Raw genomic sequence first — 19,826 nt, 5'->3', positions numbered from 1 at the left:
CAAGAGAGATTATATGGAACAAGTCGAGAATAACCTCGTTCACGTGATTCATAGCTTAAAATAATTATTCCAAAAAATCAAATAAAAAATAATATAAAAAATTCCAATTTTTTATTTCAATAGTCATTGCAAAGCATATTACATTATTGTTATTGGAGTGAGAATCAAGCTTTCCTTTAAATTGCACTGCATTGCAGTTTGGTATCCCTAAATATTAATCCATAATAATTCCCAGTAGTGTGTTATGGAAATTAATGCTTATGAAACAAATAAACAGTATATAAAACCATCCCTAGAGCCATTTCAGTGCAGCTCTGACAGTATGTAGAAATATTAAGTGGTCATTGACCAGTTTTTTAATTAAAACCCTTGGGCTCTACTGGTCAAATGACCAGTTTAAAAATTTCCTTATTTCTCACCCTGCCAAAAACCCCTTGTTATTCCTATGGGAAAATCGGCGAAAATCGGCGAATTTTCATTTAACATTACGGGAGGGTGTGGGATCTTATCTAGAAGGGCCTACCGGCCCTCTAGAATACATATGCTTATTTAGTTACATCAGGTGTCATTTACAGCATTAATCCAACCAACCGGAACTGAAACTCTGTCCTTCCTTTTCAGCCTATACTTATTCGTGCATGGCCATTTGCGCCTTTTTGATGAGATGCACTATACTCACCTACTATAGCTATAACTATCGAGTTGAAACCTTAGTAATTCCCTCTCCCTCTCTCTCTCTTGGATATCTCTTTCCAAGCTTAAAATAATATTTTCCGCTGTCTAATCGCATTACGCTTGTACTTCAACTTAGAGAATGTATAGAGATGAATGGATGTGCAAAGGCTATTGATCCCACGTTATTCTAACGTCCCTTCCAAATTCCCGAACAAGAGATTTTGCGCACCCTTTCGTAAGCTCATAAGGTATGTTCCTTAAGTTTGTCACTGGTTACAAACTGGAAAAATATCATAGAATTTACATTTGCGAGTCAAAATTGATTTTACATCGAATCTTCCCAACTGACAACATTACAAATTCTGAATTTCGCCTCCATACCTAAAAGGTTCTCCTTGGATTTTATTCCGTGTTAGGGAACGGCCTATAGTGAAGTCTTACATTATCCCCTTCATCTTGGGTAAAAGACTTACATAAACATTTGCGAAGATCCAAAAAGGCTTACGTGCCATCTGTTTAGCGTACAGTTTGGCCTTGTTTCCACTTTGATCTAATAACATACAACATAAGCCGTCATAATACTTATAAAATGAAAGTAAGTTTTAGTGAAATTAAACTTTCATAAATAAAGTTTTGTTACGAAAAAGTACGTTAGACTTAGGTCATCTTAATCTACCCCCAAAACATTACTTACCAGGGATAGATTTAATTTTAGAAGTAGGAATGGAGAACAGTTAGTATTTACTTCAGTCCGACTCATAGACCACCCAGTATAGAGCCCCTCCCTTCAACACGTAACGAAAAGTTTAAATTATCTTATTGGCTCACTTAAACTACGTTTTGATGACGTTGCTGACGGGAAGGGCGAAAAGTACGTAGTTCCATTTTACCTCTGTCGCTATGACCCGCCTCTTCTTTCATACCCCCGCCCCCGTCCCGTGGAAGGGGGTCCGGGACTTTGACGCGTGCCCAGCCACATTACTCTGTTCTCCATTCCTACTTCTAAAACTACATCTATCCCTGCATGAGAATGCATAGCCGCTACTAGGGAAGATTGTGCGGGTTATTCTGGGCGTTGATAAGTTGAGTTTGTCAGTCAATTAGAACACTTTGATAAAATGTCGATCCTTTAGTCTATACATAGACTAATATTCACAGCTTATTAAATATTAAAACTGAATGCCCCATAATTTTCCCAAAATAGCTCATCATTGGCGGTTGTCTATCAAAATAGGTCTGAATTAAGGTCGCTCCCATAAGCCTAAAATTGGCACAGAGCAGTTTTGAGAGTTAAAACTTCGTATGTGCGACATATCCTCTATACGGAGATACGCCTATTTGCCCTTTTGCCTCTGCGGACGAACGAAAATATGCCATATTCTTAAATTGATTTAAATTTTCATTAAATCGAACCCAGTCCCAGTGCTTAATCCAGATAATTAGCTATTAAGGTTAAGTGGATGTCCAGTAAATTTAAAATGAGATGCAACTAACCATCCATAAAATGTTTGAAGGAAGAAATATCGTCGGAATAAATCTTACACAGTCTAGTAATTATGTCGTTACTACTAAAGAGGAGTCTATCTTCACTAATAGTTTTAATTAATAAATATTAATGCATCCATGTTTCGGGTAATTACTCAACTTAAACCTTAATTTCACGACAAAGTCTACGTAAGAGATTGAATTTATTTAAATATTAGTTTTTAATACTATACACAATTTAATTCAAAAGAAGGTAAACAAGTTGGGAGTGACGTAATTAAGAGGTTTTCCTTAAATAATAAATTAAATATAATTGATATTAATTATTTTAATCGGCATTACTTTAGCTCAATTCTAGTTAAATCGTTTTGAGAAAATGTATTCCTAAAATCATTGTAAACATAGTTATTGTTGACGTTTGAATTCAAGCGTATGCCTCTTTCTCTTTGGAGATTTAGGGTATATAAGGCGATTGATTCACCACAGTAAATGATAAGAAAACCCGCAGTTGCGTAACCTTTAGGAGGAAGCCCTGCCATTGGGATGCTACTGCTAGACCGTGACGTTTCTCAAGCCCGGCACAAAAAACCAGTGTAGAAATTACCATAGGATAAATGAAGACACAATGATTGCTAAAAGGTGTAGTCTTGTAGAAACAATAGAACTCCATTAGCTGTAGTGTCAACTATCTCAAAATGACAAGAGGCAAAACACAGAAAAACTCAAGCTCTATGCATGGATGTTGGAAGGGTGTTTTAATTGCCTTTTGATATCAAATTTGTATTAAGACAACTTAATTAAGAGAAGATTCACCGGCCTTATCCTAGCAACTAGGGTTCATTAGTCAATACAATAGTGGCTTGACTCCCCTCCGGAATTCCCAAGCGAGCCGGTAACTAACAGCAGAAGGTGATAATAGAAGAAGAGTGACACTCTGTATCCTCTTAATACTTTAGTTATGTAACATTAATGATTCTTACCAGGCCAGGGAATTACCCTTTTTGTTAATTTGCTCTCCCGCTGCTCATCAAACTTAATTAAGATGGGTATGCATCACATCGCACCGTGCTAGGGTGAATTCTATAACTGTTTTGTGGTATTTACTAAATCCCCATTCAGCAATCAATCAGGCACAAACCTTGATTGTCTTGACGTGGCAGGACAAAAATTAATCCACAAGCGCATGCAATGCACGCGCCTTGGCAAATAGTTAAGCAGTGCTAATAGATATAGTAATGACGAGGGCGTATGTGCATGCATGATTCGGTTTAGTAACCCCAATTACTATAATAAATGTTAAAGGAATACCGAACTGATTTAAAAATTATCTCAAATCTAAAGAAAACCTTACTTTTTTTAGAGTTTAAACTCTTCTGATTCCAAAAATATGCTTAATAAATATTTCAATATAAGGGAAAACACAGAAAAAACACTTCGAAAACTTGAAATTTGGGGGCAAAAGCAAATTTGCGGAGAAGATTTTTGGCGGGTTTTTCTCCTTGCTATACGTCACTCACGGCATCTCGCGGAAAAGCCAAGCGCGCGCGCCCGAGACTCCCGAGTATACCAATGCCGCGCGAATCTGAATAAATTAGGCTTAACGCGGCGCTGAGACACTAACAGGCGTCACGTGAGCGACATCAAGAGAGAAAATTTCTCCTTACTACGTCATCAAACGAAACAAAATTTAGCTAAGCCTTTTCCAAACACAAAACTTTGATTGCTATTTTATAAATTTCTACGAAACCAAATACAAAAGTAAACATATCATAATAAACTAGATTTTTCAAGGATTTTTTTTCGTATTTTAAGTTTGTGGATGACGAAAATTATGGCAGTAACTCTTTAAGGGATTTTGTTGGGGAAGAATCATGTTACAATTACGAATTACCCCGCTTTGTGGAGTTGTACACTTCTCTCGACGAGAAGAAGTATTATATTCTTCTGCTTACAGGTCCCATCTTCTTGGAAGGAATCCCGGGTAAATGTTGGACCTCGGGCTGGCTCTTTCTCGTGTCAAATTATGCTTAAAGCTTCGTTCTATTTACTTGGGAAGGTAAATAGCGTGAATATATCTTATATACACACAAGGACCTTTCCATCATACAGGGACTAGAATATACCTTATTTTCTATGTTGCAATTGAGGTTACCTTGCTAATAGACCGTTTCAAAAATCGGGGTGTGTTGGAATGTGTTTGAGTACCTCTTTTGTCTTAAGACGGTGTTATCATTGATAGAAAAACCTGTAAATTAAGACATGGGATTTGTCTTCAAACAACAAGGATTGGTAACGTTGAAGCCCCAATCTTAATTAACGTATTTGTGTCTTAAAGGGAGTGTGAAGTGGAAAATCAAGTGATTTTTTATCGATTCTTCTTCTAATTATAAGACCAGTCTGCATAGTGAAACATTTAGAAAATACCTCCGAATGATTTTAAAATTCAAATTAGGTTCCGATTTTAAGAATAATTTGAAGTATCCCCCTCCGACCAATCGCGTAACGCCCTGCCTTTTTGTTAACAAAATTCTCGTGGCACGCTCCATGTCTCGCGCCACGATTCTCACATCGCGCGCAAATTTTATCAAATCTCGCGATAAATTTCATTCGACACGGAACGTGCCACGAGAATTTTATTAATAAAAAGGCAGGACGTTACGCGATTGGTCGGAGGGGGATACTTAAAGTTAGTCTTAAAATCGGAACCTAATTTGAATTTTAAAATCATTCGGAGATATTTCCTGAATGTTTCACTATGCAGACTGGTCTTATAATTAGAAGAAGAATCGATAAAAAATCACTTGATTTTCCACTTCACCCTCCCTTTAATACCATATCCTATGAATGTTCTGTTTTAACCCCAATATCAAGCAACCCCTTTAAAGTATCAACAATTATTGAAAAACGTATTTTTCATTATTTTTACCTCTCCGAGTGACGATGACGTCACGGAGAGGTTTTACACTGAACGTGTCTGTGTGTCTGTCTGTGTGTCTGTCTGTCAGACCCCACGTGACCGCGTTCGCAGTTTACAAATCGGAGCAAACGTGTTCGCCATTTCCGAACTGCTTTCACAGTCACGGAAATGGCTCCTCTACTTGAGTTCTCACACCACCATCTTCTGGTCTTTGTCCATCCCACACGGACACCAGTCTGTACTTACTGGCTTCTAATTACCACCATCGTTTGATCTTCGTCCATCCCACATGGACACCAGTCTGTACATACTGGCTTCTAATCACCACCATCTTCTGGTCTTTGTCCATCCCACTTGGACACCAGTCTGTACATTCTGGCTTCTAACACCACCATCTACTGGTCTTCCGTCTATTCCACATAGACACCAATCTGTCTCATTGGCTTCTACTCCATTATCATCGTTTGGTTTTAGGATATACGCGGCGATCAGCTAGGGTTACGAAAAACGTCTAGCCTCCCTAAGGTGGGATCGCCACCAAAGGTTTTCGCAATTGCGCTTTTTCCTTACTATTATAATGGAAACGAATCGTATATATACCCCAAAATTTGAAGAAAGCGGGCAAGAGGGGTACCCTTCACTTTAAACGTCAATATTAGCAAAGTTTAAGATGATAATAGGTATAACTTTATTTTAAACGATTTAACTATTATTAATGTTAATTATTGAAGATTAAAATAATTAAAAATAATTATATTTATTTAAATATTAAAGATAATCTTGTTTCTCAACTCAAAATTAATACGGAAAGAGTTAAAAAGCAGCTTATGTTTTTGTCTGTGTGTGTCCGTCCATTGTTACACTAGTGCGTCGCGTTAGCAGTTAGCCTTGTGTTGATGTGTTAAGAAATCGTACAAAACCTTAATATTCCCTTTTTCCATAATATAAAGTGAATATGTGGAAGTATTTTTCGTAATTATGATGCATTTAGTACTTTTGTAGCTTTAAAACTCTGTTTCATTTTGATATTCCAAAGATTTTTTTTAATATTGTTATTTGAAATGGCTGTTTATATATTACTTAAGCTATACTACATCTGTATATAGAATAATCCTTGGTTTAGTGACTACATGTAGAAAATTAAGACCTAGACTCCGGCGGGTATAACAAGTATTATCCGCAATAGGCTTAGTGAAACAAAGTGTAAATAATTGAGGCCTGAGGTGAAATAAACTTTTGGCTCTGATTTTCGTGTCTGAAATGAAGAGACATAAACGGTTCAGAGTGAACCGAAAGTTAAACACACTCTTAAATAATCAGGTTAATTTTATAATAGAAGAGAAGATCATGATGGCAATTATATTCGTAAAATGGCTAATGGTAAACGGGTAGTAGCTACAGACTTATTATTCTCTTTATGGTGCGCATTGACTATTAGTGCGTCTAGCTACAATTTAGCTTTGGTGTTATTTAACGTTAACACTCATGTTGGCAAACTAGGAGTATTGTTGAGGTGAGACGAGACGATAGTGTTTACACTGCAAACCAGTTGTGAATGTAGCTATCAGAATATAGGGTAAACAGCTGAAGCGTAGACTTCATTTCCTGTTCTTTTCCCCATTGACTGATTTCCATGTGTCCAGGATTTATCCTTATTGGATGTAAAATGTGGTCTGCTTTACTGTACATTCGCTATGTTTGGAATACTGCTTCAATATTTCGTAAATTTTTACGAAGTAGTAGTAGACCTCTTGACTCGGAGAGGTAATATTTTGGTTTTCCCAACTTGTTTATTATAGTTCAAACAAAAATACATTGGGATAATCATAAGTTTGTAAGATATGTTCCATAAGTATACATGCACTACCTATACGATTTGTAATGCTACTGAAAGACTTACAAACAACTCGAGATAACTAGTTGGAGAAGGAGAACGAGGGGGAGCGAGTCAATTGAAGTCCTAAGTACACTCGGTGCACGTGGTTAATTAATTTTGCAGCTAGGACCTATTCCATCTAGGCACTCCTATTTAGTCTGCATTACTAAGCCTCCTTTGACAGCAGCGCCTTACCAAGTTACCAGAGGCTTTACCTCCTCGAATCAGTATGACCTACCTACCTCACTCACTCACTTCAAAATTACAAGCCTTTCAGTTTGTCATGACCAGAGATTAATTAAACAAACTTATGGTAGGAACATATCTTATGAACTTATGGGATAAAGTATACAAATTTTAATGTGCCAGATTCATCGTTATACACTTTTAACCGTCGTAATTAACGGCACGAGCATCCGCATTTAACCCTAGCGGGCTTGTTGTTACAAATCAGATGCGTCATACCCATCATAGCAACATAACACTTTCTTGGTTGTCCATTGCTGCAAGTTTTTTCGTTGACGCAATCTTCACTTGATGAGCACTCTAAAAATAAAGAAAAATATATTTTAAACGATATAAGACTTCAATGGGGGCCAAGATTCGTCATGAGGAATACATAGAGCTACTAGGAATCATTGCGCCCCATATTTCCCATGTTAATTTCTATGAATTCGGGTTTTTTGGGTATACCGGGCTTGAGACCTTACTATCGCGTCATGCGCCTCATAATTCTGATGGCGTCTTTCTAACTGTGATATTTTCATTGGTTATTTGGTAGCAACGCGAGTTACTAGACGCAGCGAGCTAGATTATAAATTCGCGAGGCAAAATTCGTCATATATAATGACAGGGATAGATTTAATTTTAGAAGTAGGAATGGAGAACGGAACGGTTAGTATTTCCTTCAGTCCGACTCATAGACTACTCAGTATAGAGCCCCTCCCTCCAACACGTAACTCAACGAAAAGTTTAAATTATCTTATTGGCTGACTTAAACTACGTTTTGATAACGTTGCTGACGGGGACGGTGGCGAAAAATACGTAATTCCTTTTTACCTCTTTCGCTATGACACGCCTCTTCTTTCATACCCCCCCCCCCGTCCCGTGGAAGGGGGTCCGGGACTTTGACGCGCGCCCAGATTACTCTGTTCTCCATTCCTACTTCTAAAATTAAATCAATCCAGGATAATGATTAGTCTAGCTAGCTCCTCCCACAAAGCCCACCTAGATACATTGAATGAAAATGGCTACACAATGATTCCTTTTAGAAGTATATTTATAAGTTTACTTACCTTTCGTGGCAAAGATAGAAGAAATCATTAAGTTAACTAATAGTAAACAAACGAGTAAATTTTTAACTCCCATTTCTGATAGTCGTTAAATAATAATTAACTTAGTTAAGTTTAGTTGTGGCTTGACGAAAGGTTAGCTGGATATGCTGCTAGACACACTTCCGATCTCTGCTGTTATATACGATTTTGAAGTGATTTATTCAACGATGTTTGTTTATTTATTTATTTATTATATAGTACGTTTATTGGTTGATGCGAATGTGATTGGTTTAATATACTTGTCGAAAGGTATGGCTGGCAATAAATGTTTTTGCGGAAGTTAATTTGATAAGGAAGTAATTTGATCGTAATAACACATGTGTTATTAAATCGAAATGTTTATGGCGGAAATGAAATGAACATATCAGTTTTATTCGAGGCCAAAAGTGCTTTTAAATTGCCTATTTCCGTTTATTTATTTATTTATTTATTTATTTATTTAACAGACTCTGAAATTTTCGTTTATGGCAGTGCGATGAAAATCACACAATTTTTATCAGCATGTGTTTTAGTAGAGGTGATGGAGGTCAACGTATCCATGAATTTTACTTCCCAGTATAATAATTATAATGAACTAATCAATGTACTCTTTATTAGCTACAATTTAAAACCATTTTTGGTCTGTTACCCCAGTAGCAAAATCGACGTTGGGCCAACGGAGTCGGCTCGAGATTCAACCGACACTGCCCTATACTGCCGCAAAATGGTCGGTAGACTTTCCTTTTGACAGTCGAAATGTCCTACCCGAAAATGGGTCGGTCCGGCGGTTTTCCAACCATTTCAAACGTGCACGGAAAATTTTCGGGATTTCCAAAATGAGGTCGGGATAGAAATTTTGCCAGCACTTTAACCGACTCTAAAAAGTAAGCGTGGCCAGCTCTTACATAATCAAACAAGAAGTCGGCTTTGTTATCTCGTTATGGTCGGATTATTAATCTAATTGCGGTCGGCTTTATCGACTGTTATTTGTCGGATTTATGGCTTGTTTGTGGTCGGCCTTATGGCTTGTTTAGGGTAGGTTTTATGGCTTGTTTAGGGTCGGCTTTACGACTTGATTATGGTAGGCTTTACGACTTGATTATGGTAGGCTTTACGACTTGATTACGGTAGGCTTTACGATTAATTTATGGTCGGCTTTACGACTTGTTTATGGTCGGCTTTATGGATTGTTTATGGTCGGCTTTATGGATTGTTTATGGTAGGCTTGATGGATTGTTAATGGTCGGCTGTAGAATATTTTAAAGGTCGGTTTAGAGATCTTTTACTGTAGGTAATGCGAAGTGGCTCTGATGATTCCCTCCCATTGGACCGAAATCCCATTCAACCGAAACCAAAGAAGGGAGGTCCCATTGGATAGAATTCCGCACCTTGGGCGGTTTACGAAAAGTGGAGATAGCCATGAATGAATGCACTTAACGTTAGTGTACACTGCAGTTATCTCCGATAAAAACGAAGTAGCAATGAGTTAACCGTGGAAACGGTTTTAAAGGCTTATGTAAATTTAAGGGAAAGCTAAAATAGGCCGTAAACCGTAACATTTTCTTTAATGTTACTTTAAAATGATACTTAAAACGAGAGATTTATATTTATATCAAGGTGAATAAACATATTACACTATATTGTTATTCTAAAGTTTTAGTTTATGTTTTGTTTGTAATACAAATCCAAGTTTCTTTGATTTGTCTTAAAATAATGAAATTTGAAATATTTAGTATGTCGACCTCTCGACCGTTGTTGTTAATTTGATAAAAACCCATGTTAGTTGGTAAGGCGTTGAGCAGCCGACCTAATCCTTCCTTATGCCAACCGACTTAAAATGTAACTATCAGCCAACTCTATTTGTTTGTCCTCACTTCCGACTTCAAAGCGGAGCTAGTAACTGAAGTTGGATAAGAGTCGGACTTTAGTTGTAAGTGCCGACTAGACCATAAACCGACGAAATCTACCTCGAACCGACTCAAACGCGGAAGAAGCTTCATTACAACTAAATCTGAAATCTTTAGTATGATCGGTAGGCAGTCGGATATGCCGACCTCTCGTCCCTTGGTGTACGTTATTTTGATAAAAACCAATGTTAGTTGGTAAGGAGTTGAGCAGCCGACCTTATCCTTTCTTACACCAACCGACATAAATGTAACTATCAGCCAACTCTATTTGTTTGTTCTCACGTCCGACTTCAAAGCGGAGCTGGTATCTGAAGTTGCATAAGAGGCGGACTTTAGTCGTAAGTGCTGACTAGGCCATAAAGCGAAGAATCTACCTCGATCCGACTCAAACGCGGAAGAAGCTTCATTACAACTAAATCGGAAATGTTCAGTGTGATCGGTAGGCCGTCGGATATGTCGACCTCTAGACCCTTATTGTTATCTTTTATTTGATAAAAACGCATGTTAGTTGGTAAGGAGTCGAGCAGCCGACCTAATCCTTCATTACATTAACCGACTTAAAATACAACTATCAGCCAACTCTATTTTATTGTTCTCACGGCCGACTGCAAAGCGGAGTTGGCAACTGAAGTTGGATAAGAGTCGGATTTTAGTCGTAACTACCGACTAGACCATAAACCGACGAATCTACCTCGAACCGACTCGAACGCGGAACACTCGTGTTACTGGGGTATGAACAAAGGTTAACGATTTTAAGTGACCAATGTCCAGTTTTTTTTAATTAAGAGTACTTGGGCTCTACTGCCTACATGTCCACTTTAAACATTAACTGAGCTAGTTTAAAAATGAAATGCTTGGCCTTGTGGCCACCTAATTAATTAAAAACTATTAAAGGTTAACCATTTTAAGTGACCAATGTCCAGTTTTTTTATTATTATTAAAAGTGCTTAGGCTCTACTGGCCTCATGTCCACTTTAATAAAATACTTATTTTTCAGCCTGGTGATAGATAAAAGTTAATACTGACGGTCTACCCTTTTGAAAAAGGGGCGGGGCCCGCGGTGTCGTCTGCTTGATTTTCATTAGGCTTAAGACATAATATTGATAGGACACAAGGTATGTGGACAAAAAACGTTAATTAGGGATTTAGAGTTGCCAGTCTTGCACATACCAAAGTAGTCCTTGTTGTTTTTAAACCCATATCTTAATTTACAGTACGTCTATGCTGTTCACATACCATCCTACCAAACAAGGTAATCAACACACCAGTCTGTTCTGACCCCAACTTTTGAAAAAAAAATCTATCATGTTGACGTTAATTAAATCTCTTTGTAATTTGCTAAGCCCATCATAAATACAATTAACAATTAGGTTGTCTTCTTTAAGATAACACATGTTTACAAATTTACGCAATAGAGAAAAAACCTTCCCTTAAGTAAGTAATCAAGAGAACTTCCCAGCCTTTTTATTCCCCTAGGGATGTTAAGCCTTGGTTAAGTCAAAATCCCCTTTTCCCTGTTGACAATGACATACACTAACTAGATAATAAATTCTCTCTCCTTTTACTGCTGTTTTAATTTAACCTGTCGTGATTCTACAAACTTTACGACACTTAAAAGTCCGTTCAAACTCTCTAAAACCCTTGACGAAGTTGATAATACTGTACAGGTTGTACTTTAGCTTCTGTAATACTGAAAGGTAACCTTGTTACGAAGTAATTTCCAATTTTCTCAGCGAAATGAAGCTCGTCTAGAATTCATGAATAATATATTTCTTTTTTCAATCCCCGGACAAGAAAAGAAAGCTTTTTTGGAGGGTTCTTTTATACGCTGGTCATCTTATTTTGGCCCTAGTTTTAAGGTCCATTCAGACTAGATAGAGTAAAATCGTGGGGGATAGATTTAATTTTAGAAGTAGGAATGGAGAACGGTTGGTATTTACTTCAGTCCGACTCATAGACCACCCAGTATAGAGCCCCTCCCTCCAACACGTAATGTAACGAAAAGTTTGAATTATCTTATTGGCTGCTCACTTAAACTACGTTTTGATGACGTTGCTGACGGGGACGGCGAAAAATACGTAATTCCTTTTTACCTCTGTCGCTATGACCCGCCTCTTCTTTCGTACCCCCCCCCCCCGTCCCGTGGAAGGAGGTTTGGGACTTTGACGCGCGCCCACATTACTCTGTTCTCCATTCCTACTTCTAAAATTAAATCTATCCCTGATTTTAGGCTATAGTCTGAATGGACCTTAACTTTTTTTAAAAGAGAATTTGTATTGTCAGTTTATACTGTGTAGAAAGGCAGGAATTACGTTATTTAAGTCAGATTTGATTAGCAAGGTTTTTACTTAATATAATGCAGTGTTAAAATAGGTATTTACAAAGAAACTTTAGGCAATTTATTTTTCTTTTCGGGATAATCGGGTTTTAAGTCAAGTTTAAATTAATTAATTATTTATTTATTTATTTATTTATTTAAAAAAATCATTTATCTCCTACCAGATATAATCAGAAAAATAAAATTAGTTTAATTTTAATCACAAATTTTAGCATTGACTTTGAATTTTTAAATTTAAATCAAATTTCAAATTAGCTCAATTTCAAAATTTACGCGTTCTAAAGTCTTTCATTGTCGGTATATCCTTTTAAATTTTGAAAACGTCTGACTCCATTCCAACCCGAATTGTCTCCATATTCAAGCATATTTTCAACGTTAACTCAATCTACTGCTTTTAAAACCTAAGCAAACTCGGCATGAATTTCAATTGAATTTATCTATAATTCATCTCACCCTTAATATACAATGAAGTTCAATTTAAATCGCCCATATGTTCACTTTGCTGTTTCTGAATTATACAATATTGTACTTTTAAAGTGATATTAACGATTAAATCTCTTGTCTTTTGCAGGATAAGGGCAGAGATGATGATAAATGACAAAATGGCGTGCTGAATCAAGACCCCATATAAATTATTTCCATGCCATCTGACAATATGGAACTGATGAATCCAGGTTAGAACAAATCTTTTCGAATTTTATAAAGTACAATTATAATTTGAATGATTAATTCACTTCGTCAGTGTCAGGTATAGTCAAAGGAGTTCTGTATATCTCCAGGGATAGATTTAATTTTAGAAGTAGGAATGGAGAACAGAGTAATGTGGCTGGGCGCGCGTGAAAGTCCCGGACCCCCTTCCACGGGACGGGGGGGGGGGTATGAAAGAAGAGGCGGGTGGGTCATAGCGACAGAGGTAAAAAGGAATTACGTATTTTTCGCCGTCCCCGTCAGCAACGTCATCAAAACGTAGTTTAAGTGAGCAGCCAATAAGATAATTTAAACTTTTCGTTACGTGTTGAAGGGAGGGGCTCTATACTGGGTGGGCTATGAGTTGGACTGAAGTAAATACTAACCGTTCTCCATTCCTACTTCTAAAATTAAATCTATCCGTGATATCTCTTATAAAACCAGAGTTCAAAGGTGAAGTGTGAATAAGATAAGTCCATGTAAATCTTGAAAGGACGATTATGAATATTTTGTTTAATTACTCGGGCCCTGATTGTTGTAACCCTAAGTTTGAGGTATCGTTTGAAAGAGGGTAAATGGGGCTATAACATACTCAAAGGATTTTCCCAGTATCAGACTTAGAACGCTCTATAATGTTCTATAGTCTTGCTTGGTAGGTTCAGCTTCAAAACGTTGCACTTGAGAACGCTAATCTTATGGGATATGTTACCATAAGTTTATAAGATATATTCCATAAGTATGAAGACACTACCTATACTTGGTAATGCTACTGAGAGACTTATAGCAGCTCGAGATAACTAGTTCGAGATGGAGAACGACGGAAGCGATAATTCAATTGAAGTCCTAAGTACACTCGGTGGTGGTTAGTTAATTTTGCAGCTAGGACTTAATTCCATCTAGGTCCTATTTAGTCTGCATTACTAAGCCCCCTTTGACAGCAGCGTCTCACTCACTCACCAGGCCTCCCTCGCTTTACCTCCTCGAATATGACCTACCTCACTCACTTACTTCAAAATTACAAGCTTCGGTTTGTCATGACCAGATATTAACAAACTTATGGAAGGAACATATCTTATAAACTTATGGTATTACTTATAGAAAATCCCATCACGTCACACGCAAACCTTTTTTCTATCAGACATTTTACAGAAAAGATGATAATAAAAAAAATATAACGAAAAAACATCTCCAAGAACATATGAAGAAGACCCAACCCCTATTTTCTAATCAATAAACCAAGTGCTAAAACGATTTAACTAACATCTTACTTTAACCCTATATTTACTTGACTTTGTCCTTTCTAAATAAAGCGTTTCGGGACCTTGAACGGACGGATTTTGGTCTCACGAGACCCATAAATGTACAGTGTTGAAAAGATGGGTCTATATTTGGAGCTTAGACTAACCAAAAAAGAAATTACTTGTGATCATGAAAGATTAGACCTCTAGACATTTAAAGGTTAGGCGGTTATCGGCTTCAGAAAGATTGTTAACTTTAAAGCGATTTAGGGATAATAAATGAAGTGTGACACTCTGTATCCTCTTAATACTTTAGTTATGTAACATGATTCTTCCCCCCAGGCGAGGGAATTACCCTTTTGGTTAATTTGCTCTCCCGCTCATCAAACTTAATTAAGATGGGTGTAATTACATCGCACTGTGCTAGCATGAATTCTTTAACTGTTCGGTATTTACTAAATCCCCATTCAGCAATCAACAAGGCACAAACCTGGATTGTCTTGACGTGGCGGGACAAAACCTTGGCAAATTGTTAAGCAGCGCTAATAGATATAGTAATGATGAGGGAACTATTTGGATGGCGTATGTGCATGCATGATTCGGTTTAGTAACCCCAATTGCTATAATAAATGTTAAGGGATGTTGTTGGGGAAGAATCATGTTACAATTACCAGAATTACCCCAACCGCTTTGTGTACAAGTACACTTCTCTCGAATAGAAGTATTATATACTTCTGCCCCACAACTTACACCTTAGTTATGAATGATTAGTGTTTTATTGATGGCCCCTTTAAATTTAATTAAGAAATTGAACAAGCAATGATTGGGGTCATAATTAAGGCACTCTTTTCATAACATGTCGCAAAAATGTGACAGAAATTACATTTTCTTTTGAAAAATCACCTAAGAACCATTCTGGTAAAATGATTATTGCATTTATGAGAATTTCCAGTTAATTTATTTCTGTTTTAATCGAATTCCGTACGCCATAATGAAAATCTGCCGACTGGACAATGTCCGGGTTACCATTTTTCACGGTTAAAGTGTACCATTGTCAAAGCGAAGGGATATGATCTCGGTATGGTTTTACATAGTGTATAGTTGTAGGCTCTCAGCTTCGGTGTCAATTACCGATGGGAAAAACAAGTTTGTGGGTTTAGTCGTTTCGTTTGGCCGTCGTCGTCACTCACCTAAGCAATTCTGTTCGGACAAGCGAAAGAAAGTATGTGCGGCAAGGGACTATCAATTTGTTTTAATAAGCTGGGTCAACCAAGCCACCCTTGTGACATGATTATGACGTAGTGTAGTGACGTATCTTAAATTATTATAATTTTTTTTGAAGTTTTCTTTTATACTTGGTTAAATTTAATTGACCTAAATATTTATGAAACATTATTTGCACTGAAATTTACGTATCTCTTTCGTAATAGCAGGAATGCATCCAGTTAATTGGAATAATTGCATCCCCATATATATTCCATGTTAATTTCTATGAATTCCGGTTTTATGGGTAAATTATTATAATTTTCTGAAGTTTTATTTTTTATACTTTGTTAGATTTAATTGACCTAAATATTTATGAACCATTATTATTTGCACTGAAATTTACCTATCTTTTTCGCAGGAATATATATAGTTAATTGGAATAATTGTGTCCCCATGTTAATTTCTATGAATTCCGGTTTTATGGGTAAATTATTATAATTTTCAGAAGTTTTCTTTTTTATACTTTGTTAAATTTAATTGACATTATGAACCATTATAATTTGCATTGAAATTTACGTATCTTTTTCGTAGGAATATGTATAGTTAATTGGAATAATTGTGTCCCCAAATATATCCCATCTCAATTTCTATGAATTCGGATTTTGTGGGCCGGGCTTTGAGAACGTACTACTCGGGTGACGCCTCATAATAATTTTGATGGTGTCTTTCTAACCTAATTTCATTGGTTGGTAGTGTAGCAATCCGAGGTCAGGCGCAAGGCTTAAGGTGCAACAGGCAGCGTGATAGATTACAAATTAGCTACGGGTAAAATTCGTCATATGTAACGTGATTAACATAGCTAGCTCCTCCCATAAATCCGCCCAAGATACCTTGAATGAAAATGGCTGGTTATACGCAATTATTCCAATTAGCTGTATGTATTCCTGGTAAGTGTTAATTTCATTTTCATTTCCTTTTGCGATAAATTGGTTGGAAAAATTGTTTGTTGGTTCTTCCGGAGTTAATATTTACGAATTCCAGGAAAACCTAGGGAAGCTAATCTTGAAACTGAAATACGGTAACTCTAGTCTACCTTTTTCCTCATATCTTCCTTAAGTAAAAAGAAAAGGAAAAAGGAAAGTTCGGATTTCATTTTTTATATATCTTTCCTGAAAAATAGGAGCGACTAGGTTGACCTTTGAACCTTGCTTGTTGAAGATATTTCATTTTCGGAAAGATCCCAGCATCCCAGGGTTTTTTACGAATACCCTTTTTTTTTGGGTTTCCTATCCATAAATATTTTAGACGTAACTCTATAGCATAAGTTTATAAGATATGTTCCTTCCATAAGTTTGTTGAATTAATACCTGGTCATGACAAACTGAAAGGCTTGCAATTTTGAAGTGAGTGAGTGAGTGAGGTCATAGATTCGAGGAGGTAAAGCGGGGGAGGCCTGGTGAGTGAGTGGGGCGCTGCTGTCAAAGGGGGCTTAGTAATGCAGACTAAATAGGACCTAGATGGAATTAGGGCTTAGCTGCAAAATTAATTAACCACCACCGAGTGTACTTAGGACTTCAATTGAATTCTCGCTTCCGTCGTTCTCCTTCTCGAACTAGTTATCTCGAGCTGTGAGTCTCTCAGTAGCATTACGAATCGTATAGGTAGTGCATTTCATACTTATGGAACATATTACTTATAAACTTATGTTTATACCCATTTCTTTGCAAAATTCCCAAAGGAAAAAGCATACGTTAGAGAGTATGCAGCCAGTATGGCATACAAGATGGCGGCCACTGTTAAGTCGGAGGAGCCGTGTTTTTTCGCTCTCTCGTCTTTTTTTGGTGGGGATATTATTTAAAGATATAAATGAAGACCATAATGTAAAGTGAAAAAAATGAAGACCATAATATAAAGTGAAAAGTTATTTATTTTCTTTAAAAGTATAGGTTTTAATATTAAAGATACATTTTCAATTTTCATATTAAAATGTATTTGATTAATTCTAAAATAATTTCGTCTATCTTCGTAAGGAAGAAGATAAATTTTAATATTATTTTTAAATCTTACGCAAGGCATCAAGTCGTTCTTTGATATACAAAGCGTTAAGTTGTTTTCTAGCGTAGAGTTCTAGGACTAGTCTTTCGAGATCTTTAGTTTTAACTTTAAAGGTATGATAAAGTTCTTCAGTGTTTTCCATGGGTTTTTCGGGTGTTTTTTCCTCGGTTTTGATTTCTTTATTTATACTTTTGGTGTATGTTTCTGTTTCATCAAAACTGAAGGGTATATTTTTTGTTTGCCCACCTCTAATAAAGTTGCATTTGGGGAAATGTTTTAAATGTTCTTCGTAAGGATTATCATCGGGTTTCCATGCTAATAATATTCCATCGCATTCGAAGCACTGTACTAGATCGTCGGTATGTAATGAATAAAATCCCGCTCTGCTTAAAGTTTTTATATAGTTTCCGTCTTGAGGCCAGGAGTAAAAAGTACGATATCTCTGCAGCTCCGAGTTCATGATGGGGAATGAAAATGATTATGGGAATATCCAACTTATACATCTGCCAAACATTCCCCCCCCTTTTTTTTACCTCCCCTCTCACATTCCAAGCATTACTACCCCCCCCCCCACATTCCTTAATATATGAAATAAAAGAAAACAGTATTAAAAAAGGTGACACATTTAATTTTTAAAGATACAGAAGAGATTGCAAAGAGTATTTTTTAACAAAAGGATTAAGTTATTCTTTACGGGCGCGTTTCAACATGTTTGTAACAATGACGTCATTTTTCAAACCATCTCGTCCAAACTGCTTCATGAATGATTCGTGGCTCTTTCTTTTTGTTCTTTGTATTATATAGGCAATACAGTATAGTCCGCATGTCGAACCTGACAAGTTTTGAAGTCTTCTTTTGTTAAACGACCATTTTCTAGAATTTCTTTTAACAAATTCTTTAATCGAAGGGAGAAAGTTCCCTAAAGCCAGTGAGTCAAAATAATAACCACGTCGGTTGCCATCAAAGTAAACACTGACCCAGTGAGAACCGTCATTATAGTGATTGTCTAAATTTATTATAAGGGACGAAGGAAACTTGTCAATTTTTTCGGGTAATAAATCACTCGGATAAACCCCCCTGAAATGTGGCGTGAATCTTAGAAATCGTGTTATCTGTTCGGCATTCATTTTATCTCTTAACAAACGATTGACACGTTTCTATTTTTATCTATTTGTAACAAAGCCTGGAATTCGGATAGTACGATGCAGCTCAGTGTAGTGGGCGTGGGTTTTTCAAATCCCAATTCTAATCTTAACTGTCCCTGCTTCGTAGGACTCCAATGATCGGAATGACTCGCGCTACCGTCAGGTGTCAGGTCTAAACAGTATATGGCGTAGCCCGAGGCAAAGTCATCCATAGAGATATTGTTCCCCTTGTCGTTGTAGTGACTGTTTGACCCCGAAAATAAAGTGTAATAGCTTCGGACAAATTGCTTTTTACTGTAGTGTGGTTTTAAGGCTTTGGAGGGGTATTGTTCAGAATTGATGAATGCTGCTAGATGATTGACATTCCAATGTCCAAAGTCAAAGGGGTTACTATCCAAGGTTCCATTGTATGAGGTGTGTTTTACAATAGCGATTGTAACCCGCGAAGGCTGGGTACCTAGGTAGATGTTTCCGATTGATGTGTTTAAGATATTTGGTGCAATTGTGAATATTTTAGTTTCCGTTCTAGTGTAACTATATTGGGCTGCTTTAATGCTTAAAGCTTGTTCGTGAGCAAATAGAATTTTAGGAGCTAATTGAAGCTTTAAGACGTATAATACGGCTTCAACGATTACGGGTTTATAACCATTGCCTGACGCGTTAAGTTTACCCATAAGACAAAAACTAGCTTTGCTTCTATGTAATTTTAATTTCATAGAAACGCCGTTTATCAGGTATCGGGGGATATTAAACATATCTACGTAAAGGCTGGAATACATTTCAATTTCCTCGGATAATGCTGCAAGTTTCTGGCGTTTAACAAAACCCATATTTGCTGTAAGCGAATCCATGCTTCCGCCTGTATCCTTGTAAAACAAGGAGGCACCCAAATGGGATTCTTTAGCTGCCGGACCGTAGGATGTCAGGGCCGAAAGCAATGCAGTGTACGCGTAGTTACTAGCAGCGGGTGTTGTTGCGCAATCG

At 36.9% G+C, this 19,826-nt stretch overlaps 1 protein-coding gene and 1 long non-coding RNA gene across 3 annotated transcripts in view; one reads left to right on the top strand and one right to left on the bottom strand.

The window, feature by feature from the left end:
* The window catches only part of LOC149615866 (5-hydroxytryptamine receptor 7-like), a 97,099-nt gene that overhangs the window by 57,377 nt on the left and 19,896 nt on the right, over nt 1-19,826 (top strand). For both annotated transcript variants that reach the window (XM_089856281.1, XM_089856280.1), the window contains one exon: nt 13,083-13,185. In XM_089856281.1, coding sequence (XP_089712407.1) covers nt 13,152-13,185 — 34 coding nt within the window. In that variant the 5' untranslated portion in view covers nt 13,083-13,151. The remainder of the gene's footprint in view (nt 1-13,082; nt 13,186-19,826) is intronic.
* On the bottom strand, nt 6,928-8,313 carry LOC149615868 (uncharacterized). The gene is made up of 2 exons (XR_016376130.1): nt 8,249-8,313; nt 6,928-7,499 (listed from the first exon to the last, which is right to left on the bottom strand). It is a non-coding gene; the product is annotated as an uncharacterized LOC149615868 (long non-coding RNA).

Source organism: Phalangium opilio, unplaced genomic scaffold (assembly GCF_054372755.1).
Source record: "Phalangium opilio isolate 3A_F unplaced genomic scaffold, DU_Popi_V2 ptg000217l_1, whole genome shotgun sequence".
Taxonomy (NCBI): domain Eukaryota; kingdom Metazoa; phylum Arthropoda; class Arachnida; order Opiliones; family Phalangiidae; genus Phalangium; species Phalangium opilio.
This window is presented reverse-complemented; position numbering and strand designations above follow the sequence as displayed.